This window comes from Mesocricetus auratus, unplaced genomic scaffold, assembly GCF_017639785.1.
Source record: "Mesocricetus auratus isolate SY011 unplaced genomic scaffold, BCM_Maur_2.0 Super-Scaffold_100013, whole genome shotgun sequence".
In the NCBI taxonomy this organism is placed as follows: Eukaryota; Metazoa; Chordata; class Mammalia; order Rodentia; family Cricetidae; genus Mesocricetus; species Mesocricetus auratus.
In genome coordinates this window covers 67,764,474-67,772,701 of record NW_024429196.1, presented here as the reverse complement: position 1 = coordinate 67,772,701, position 8,228 = coordinate 67,764,474, and the positions used below count along the sequence as shown (strand labels likewise).

The 8,228-nt window shown below is 47.4% G+C and overlaps 1 protein-coding gene across 1 annotated transcript; it reads left to right on the top strand.

Moving 5' to 3' along the window:
- Positions 1 to 3,477: 3,477 nt before the first annotated feature.
- On the top strand, positions 3,478 to 5,810 carry Nhlrc1 (NHL repeat containing E3 ubiquitin protein ligase 1). Its single transcript, XM_021224944.2, has one exon. The coding sequence runs from the start codon at positions 3,617 to 3,619 to the stop codon at positions 4,802 to 4,804; it is 1,188 nt and encodes a 395-aa protein (XP_021080603.1). The 5' UTR covers positions 3,478 to 3,616; the 3' UTR covers positions 4,805 to 5,810.
- The last annotated feature ends 2,418 nt before the right edge of the window (positions 5,811 to 8,228 follow it).

Sequence of the window (8,228 nt, the reverse complement as noted above, 5' to 3'; positions counted from 1 at the left end):
CTGGTGATTAGTCCTGGAAGGGACTCATGGTTGGGACCACAGAAGGTGGCCTCCGATGTTAGGGAACTAACTCATGATTGAATGGAAACTAGCTCACAGAGACATTAGTTTGCCCACTCACTACCACGGTACATTTGTGGTTGTTGTTTTATTTCATAAAGGAAGCAATTTTCGATGTGTATTTATGCATGCATGTCATGCTTTGGATGAGAACTGTCCATCACAGTCTGAACACTTGGTCTCCAGCTGGTGGCACTGTTTTGGAAGGTTCGAGCCTTTAGGGGGTGGGGCCAGCGGAAAGAAGTAGGTCACTGGGGGCAGGTGGTAATGGCTTATAGTCAGGCCTGGTTCTGGCCCTGGTTCTCCGTGTTTGCTTTTTGTGCCAGTGAAGAGTCAAATGCAGGACATTCCAGCTGCCTCCATCCAAGTCTTCCACCATGTCTTCCCCACCACCATGGACTGTAGTCCTTCAAACCATGGCCAACAGACCCCCCTTTCTTCCTTAACTTGATGTCTAGTATTTCATCACAGCAGTAAGAAAAGTAACTAGGGTGCGTATGTGTGTTTATGTGTGTGTGCTCGTGTGCACCGGACTAGGAACTGGTGGATTCCACGGGGTAAAGGCAAACTATGAAGTTGATGATTCTGTAAACTGTGAAAGACTCAAATCTTGGTGTTTTTTCCCCATGTCTGAAGCTTAAAGCCTTGAATAATTGAGAAAACGTTAACTGCCAACCAAATGCCATATTAAAAATCAAATGCCATACTTTTTAATTTGCTATTTTGGACCTGGCATACAAACACCTGTGACCCCTGCACTGGGGTGGTAGAGGCAGGAGGCCCCTGAGCTCAAGGCCAATCTCAGCCCCATAACCAGTGTGAATCCAGCATAAGCTACATGAGACCTTGTCTCAAACAAACCAAAACAAAAATCAAACTCATTGTTGGGTGCTTGATAGGAGTAGATTGTGTGTCCAATGTTGCAAAGCTGCCCAAACATGCTAGTGGTGTAGTTCTGCCAGTGGCCTCACGGAGGCAGCAAAGGTCTGAGAAGGCAGAAAAGGTAGGCTTAGCAGGGAGCTAGCTGTTGGTTATTTCTGGGGAACACAAGCTTGGCTATAGTCAGCAGAATTGGGGTTGAGTTAGACACAAGTAAGTGATTTTACTTAGCACATAAAATGAGTACAAAATATCTCTTTCATACTTTCAAGTAATTACAAGTCCAACTAAATTAATTTCGTTTTCTTTTAACTTAAAAAAATGGAGGTACAAGGAAATTATTTTAAAACATGGGTTTCATTATATTTCTGTTGGACAAGACTGGTTCTAAAAACAGTCCAGTTTTTGTATCCTGAATGTATTTCCCGATTTAAATGTATTTCTGAGGAGCTGGAGAGGGCCCATCAGTGAGAAGCCCTTGTGGGTTCGATTGCCAGTTCCCATATAGTGGCTCACAGCCATCCATAACACCAGTCCTCGGGCACCAAGCATGTATGTGGTACATATACATACGGTGGAGAAAACACTTATACATATAAAATAAATATTTTTCCACCAGGCATTGGTGGTACATGCCTTTAATCCCAGGACTTGGAAGCCAGAGACAGGTGAATCTCTGTGAGTTCAAGGCCAGCCCAGTCTACTGAGGGAGTTCCAGGGCAGGCTCCAAAACAATACAGAGAAACCCTGTCTCAAAAAACAAAACCATAAAATAAATATTTTCCATTACTTCTGAGGGGCTGGAGAGACTGCTCAGTAGTTAAACACACTCATTGCTCAATCCTGAGGCCCTGCATTTGGATCCCATCACCCCTCATCAAGTGGCTCAAAACTGCCTATAATTTCAGCTCCCAGATATCTAACACCCTCTTCTGAACTCCAAGGACTCACACTCAGATGCATGCACAACACAATTAAAAATAAGTCTTTTTAAAAGTAGTATTTCTATTCGATATGCTTTAATTGGTTTCTTACTTAGACTGGAGATGCACTCTGAACCCATAGCATCAGCTTGGCTATTCTGGTCTAATCTCGATCTCTGAGATATGTAACTCTTGATAAAACGCTTTTCTTTGCTCAGTATTAGCAAAGGGTTGAGTCCTCCATTTTCTTGGAAGTCTATGGAACAAGAGGGTGAACAATCATGATCCCAACTTGTAAACGAGCAGGAATAATAAGCTAAATATGAAGATCTGAACATCATAATGGATTCCTGTAGATTATAGTGACCATAACTTTAAGGTTGTTCCAATATATGTAGATAACCTTTACTTTCAAGTTTTCAATTTTAAATATTTCTTATAATTATTTATATGCATGTGTGTATGTTTGTGTGAATGCATGCACATATGTGCAAGTACATGTAGACCAGCAGGGGACACTGGAATTCCTGGAGCTGGAGTTACAGGTGGTTGTGAACCACCCAGTGTGGGTGCTGGGAACTGAACTCATGTCCTCTACAAGGGCAGCAAGTCCTCTTTACCACAGAGCCATCTCTTCTGTCCCTTTACTTTCAATCTTGCCTGAGTCTGGAAGACACGGAAGGAATCGCTGGCTCAAATTTACCCTTCACAGCTCCCTGCAGCCCAGCCCTCACCCAGGAGGACCATGAGGCCTTTGGCAAGGAGACTCAAGCATTTGTCATATAGAACCATATTTGAGGATCAGTGCAAGATAGAGGTCCTGTAGTCAAACTGCCTGGCTTCCAATCACTGCCTAGCCGTTTTTCATCCAAGCCACTCCAGTTGTCAAGAGGCTTGACTAAAACAATGCATGAGACCACTGCAAAGAAGGCAGATACATACGTTCTATAGATATTGATAGATATTGCTATTAACTGTTTTGTTGTTGCTGTTGCTTGTTTGTTTGCTTGAGACAGGGCCTCACTACCTAGCTCTGTCTGTCTGTCTGTCTGTCTGGCCTGGAACTCGCTATGTAGGCCACCATTCCAGGCACTAACAGCTTTTAAATATTCCTTCCAAACAAACCCATTTCCCACGTATTCTTTCGTTTGTTTTCGTGTGTGTGGGGGGGGCGGGGTTATGGGAGGGTTGAGACACTGTAAATAGCCTTAGGCTGACCTCTAACCACTAGTGTCTGCCTCCTCAGTGCTGGGATTTCAGCTACCACACCCAGAGGCGCTGCGAATGTTGGGTGTCTACCTTCTCACAAGTGTGATAAAACACACCAAAGAAGTATGCACACCTGACTCACCCACTTGAAGTTATCTTCCTTCCTGTATCACTCTCCTTAGTTGACCCATACTGGGAGCCTGTCTTATTCCTGCCCAGCCCTGCTAACCAGCACCCAGCGCAGCTGACGAGCAGCTCTGCTGGGTATCAGCATTGGGAGACTAGGTTCGGTGCTCGCCTTGCCACTCACAGGTTAACAGGGAACGGAAAGCCGGCATCTCTCACCGGTGACGTGATATGATGATTCCAGGTCTGCGCACGGCGCATGCGAACCACTGCGGCGTGCGCCCGCCAGGGAGCAGCAGCGCGTACCAGCAGCGCGTACCGGGCCAGGCGCTGAGCCCCACGTCAGAGCGGATGCCCCGCCCCGTGACCGTGACCGTGACCGAGGGCTGCGCCAGGGCTGCGGCAGCACGGCAGGAGCGATGGGGGAGGAAGCGGCGGGGGTGCGGCCCGAGCTGGTGCGCGAGGCGGAGGTCAGCCTGCTAGAGTGCAAGGTGTGCTTCGAGAGGTTCGGCCACCGGCAGCAGCGGCGCCCGCGCAACCTGCCCTGTGGCCACGTGGTCTGCTTGGCCTGCGTGGCCGCCCTCGCGCACCCGCGATCGCTGGCCCTCGAATGTCCCTTCTGCCGGCGGGCCTGCCGAGCCTGTGACACCAGCGATTGCCTGCCGGTGTTGCACCTTCTGGAGCTCCTGGGCTCCACTCTTCACGCGTCCCAGGCCGCCCTCAGCGCTGCCCCCTGCGCGCCCGGGGTGCTCACCTGTCAGCACGCCTTCGGAGGGTGGGGGACCCTGGTGAACCCCACGGGGCTTGCACTGTGCCCCAAGACCGGACGAGTCGTGGTCGTGCACGACGGTAAGAGGCGGGTCAAGATCTTTGACTCCGGAGGAGGAGGTGCACACCAGTTTGGAGAGAAGGGGGATGCAGCTCATGACGTGAAGTACCCACTGGATGTCGCCGTCACCAACGACTGCCACGTGATTGTCACCGACGCTGGCGACCGGTCCCTCAAAGTGTTTGATTTCTTCGGCCAGATCAAGCTGGTTGTGGGAAAGCAGTTTTCCCTGCCTTGGGGTGTGGAGGTCACCCCTCAGAACCTGGCCCTGGTGACTGACGCAGAGGCAGGGACCTTACACCTGCTGGAAGTAGATTTCCCCGAAGGGGTCCTTCGGAGGACTGAGAGGTTGCAGGCTCAGCTTTGCAATCCCCGTGGGGTGGCCGTGTCTTGGCTCACCGGGGCCATCGCGATCCTAGAACACCCCTGGCCCTTGGGGACAGCAGGTGACAACACAAGGGTGAAGGTGTTCAACTCTGCCATGCAGCTGATTGGCCAGGTGGATAGCTTCGGGCTGAACCTCCTCTTTCCTTCTAAAATAACTGTCTCAGCGGTGGCCTTCGACCACCAAGGAAATGTGATTGTAGCAGACACCTCTGGGCCAGCCATCATATGCTTGGGGAAACCTGAGGAGTTTCCAGCCTTGAAACCCATGGTCACTCATGGTCTCTCTCGTCCCGTGGCCCTGACCTTCACCAAGGAGAAGTCTCTTCTTGTGCTGGACACCGCATCCCACTCTATAAAAGTCTTTAAAGGGATGGAGGGTAACGGAGGGTGATGGGGTCCCGGGGCCGGGTGTCATCAGGAGTGAATTGCACCCTGGATGGGTCACCATCACTCATCCACCCAGGCAGGAGGAATGGTATCTGCCTGACAGAAGTACTGGATGTGAGGCGGTTATAAAAGACTAATCATTAAATCTGTCCTTTAGTGGATGTCTATTCCCAATGTTAAGAACTTTGCAAAGCTTAGCTCATTTGCCCCCTAACACACAGTGATGTAATTTCTATTATTAGTCCCATTTTAGAGATGAGAAAGCAGATGCAGAGAATTTAATATGATTTCCTCGAGGCATAGTTACTGGGACAGTCACAATTAAACTCAATTCTGACTTCAAACCCCTTGCTCTTAAATATGATGCCAGATGTTTTAAAAAGTGAGCATGTCTTAGGTATGCTCTCCCTACAAGTAACTTAACAACTGGTTAAGTGCATAAAGAAACAAAAGAAATGGGTCTCCGTGGAGTTTTCAGGAGAAAAAGGATTTTGTGTGGGTATCATCTGGGAGCTCCCCCAATGGCAGAATAGATGGATTGTTACCGATGCCAAGACTTGAACAAGAAACACAGTTGAGCTCTTTCCTTATAAGGCAAAGGTTGCCTGGTTGGTAGTATATGCCAATAATCTCAGCACTCGGGAAGGTCTGGAGTTCAATCCTATCTACAGCTACCTAGTTTGAAGCTAGGGCTAAATGACAATGTCGACAATTTTTTTTTTTTGTAAATTGGTGTCAGTGTTTCCTTCTCTACAGGCACGGGGGACATCCCTGAGTGGTCTGAGCAAAGCCTGTGGAGCCTCTGCCTGCTAGTGCTGCTAGTGGCATGGACAGATGAGACCTGTGTTAGTTAGGAGATGTTGCCCCGGCACATTCATGCCAGGAATGAATTTGTTTGCTCTGTGGTAATCTGTGCTGTCTAATGCGCTTTGTGATGGAAGTTTTCTCTGTGCACTTTGAAATAGCAGTCAAACACTGTCTACTCAATAAACAGTTCCCTTGTCTTTTTAGAGCTCTGTAAACATGTCTTGCACTGAAGCATAACCTTGGCCCATGTAAGGGTTCCTTAATGCTGCAATTAAGGGAAGGAATAGGAGGGAATTTGGGGTAAAGTGCTGATCCTCTGTATGTTTTATGTATCTATTTCTAAGCAAGTGTAAAAGTCTTCATGTTTGGGGCTGCTGAAATTATACCGAATGACGTAAACCTCTAAAGTAGCAGGGAAATGTTTTCTGGGGGATGCTCTCAGAAGGTGACAGTTTGCTGTAGACAATAGTGGATGCTATGTCAGCAAATAGTATTCCTTTATACAAGGAGACTGTTTTTGAGACAAGGTCTTGAACATCTTAAGTTGGCCTTGGACTTGTTCTGTAGCCAACGATGACCTTCAACTTCTGATCCTCCTGTGTCCATCTCCCAAGTTTCAGATTATGGGCTTGCATCGAAATGGCCAGGGTTCTGTAGTGCCGGAGGTAGAGAGAACCCAGGGCTTCCTACATGCTAAGCAAGCCCTCTACCAACTGAGTTACATCCTAGCCCTATGAAGAGTTTTAAGAGAGATGTATCCACTGAAGACTGACTCAAAAGTATGAGTAAGATCTCCTCCTAAAAATTTGGAAGCTGACATTAGGAGCCCAAAGTGAAACCTAGTTCCCTTGCCAATCCATAGAAGTCCATGTTGCTTTTTTTTTAAAAAAAAGCTATGATATCTATTTACTATTTGTGTGTGTACATTAATGTGTATGTGTGTCGGTGCACATGCCATCATGTGTGTGGAGGTCAGAGGACAACTTGAGTGAGTCTGTTCTCTTCTGCTACCATCGGGTCCCCGGTGATCAGGCTTGGTGGCAAGCACCTTTACCCACTAATCATCTTCCTCCTCTCCCCCTCTGCCCATTGCTTTCACTGATTACATGACATGACACCAATAGTAACATCTTGGGCGCCCCATAGCACCATTGGTCCTCTAATAGGAACTCCAGTGGCTGGTTTCTTCTCCCCTCTCACATAGCCTTCAGCTGGGTATGGTGGCATACCTATAATCCTAGCACTTAGTAAGCTGAGACCAGCTTGGGCTACACAGCAAGACCCTGCCTCAAACAAACAAACAAACAAATGAAACAAATTATCACCAGTGGACCAGTGACTTCACCACTGCTTTTAATGTGTACCAGAAAAGCGTCCACAGCAAAAGATGAGTTCAATGGCAAGGAGGGTAACTATGGATTGATTTTATGTTTTCCTTCAGAACTATGGCATTTTTAATAATGTTAATGTTTATTGACCCAACTCAAATGGGTTTTTTGTTTGTTTGTTTTTTGAGACAGGGTTTCTCTGTGGCTTTGGAGGCTATCCTGGAACTAGCTCTCATAGACCAGGCTGGTCTCGAACTCACAGAGATCTGCCTGTCTCTGCCTCCCAAGTGCTGGGATTAAAGGCATGTGCCACCAACGCCCAGCAAGATTTTTTTAAAAACTTATCAATCACATCTTTTAGTCTATATTCTGTGTGTCTTTTTGGGCACACAGGGAGGCCTGTGAGGAGTTGCTTGGCACCAGGTGGAGAATCAGGTGTGGGTTTGTGACACGGTGCCGGAATACCCTGGAGATGCGGTGACTGTAACTGGTACTCTTTCTTGGGAGTAGGGTGCATCAGAGTACACAGCAAAAAAGTATCTAGGGCATATCTTCCTGTGAGTCGGTGTGATATGGAGCAGTTTGATCGTTCATCTCCAAGCATCCCTGGCTGAGGGACTCTTGTCACCAACTTGTGATATAGATCTAAATTTTGTCTTCTATGCTGTGTTCTTTAAAGCAAGCTGAAGTCCAGGTGGTTAAAGATGATGGTTGAAGACTTCTCAGATAATCAAGAAGAAATGGTCTGGGAAGACCATATAGGGTGCCGATGTGATGGAGGAGGGCAGAAATATGACCAGGTGTAAAGAGTGGAAGAAACAAACTCTTGCAGGACACCAGCCATATGCCATCTTGTGAGACCACAGAAGCAAACACAGTGCCAATGCGTATTCTCACATCACCTTCCTCCTTTTCCCCTCTGGCACTGAAAGCTGACTTTGACCTCACTCTGCTCTTTAGACCTGGTTTTCCTCATCTTTTGCCTTTGGCATTTTTCTAAGGATGGTTCAGAATCTTAACCCTCTCTTCTAGCAACCCTAGCTTTGGTGCCAAGAGCTTAAACCTCAAACTTGGCAGGTCCTTGTTTAGAGCTGTTGTGGATCCACTTGGAAGGGATGCAGACCCCTCTGGAGATTAACTCTATGAACCTTTTGAGGAAGAAGTGTAATCCCATATACCCCCGAAAAATGAGCAAGAACCATTGATGATCTCAGATTTAATGTTCCTTATGCTTGGTACAGACAAAAGAAATGCATCCCAGGGACAAGCCAGATCACAGTGAGAAGTCTCTAG

Bases quoted from the DNA above. Each gene is read 5' to 3' on its own strand.
- Nhlrc1 (XM_021224944.2), top strand. From the start codon at position 3,617: ATGGGGGAGGAAGCGGCGGGGGTGCGGCCCGAGCTGGTGCGCGAGGCG.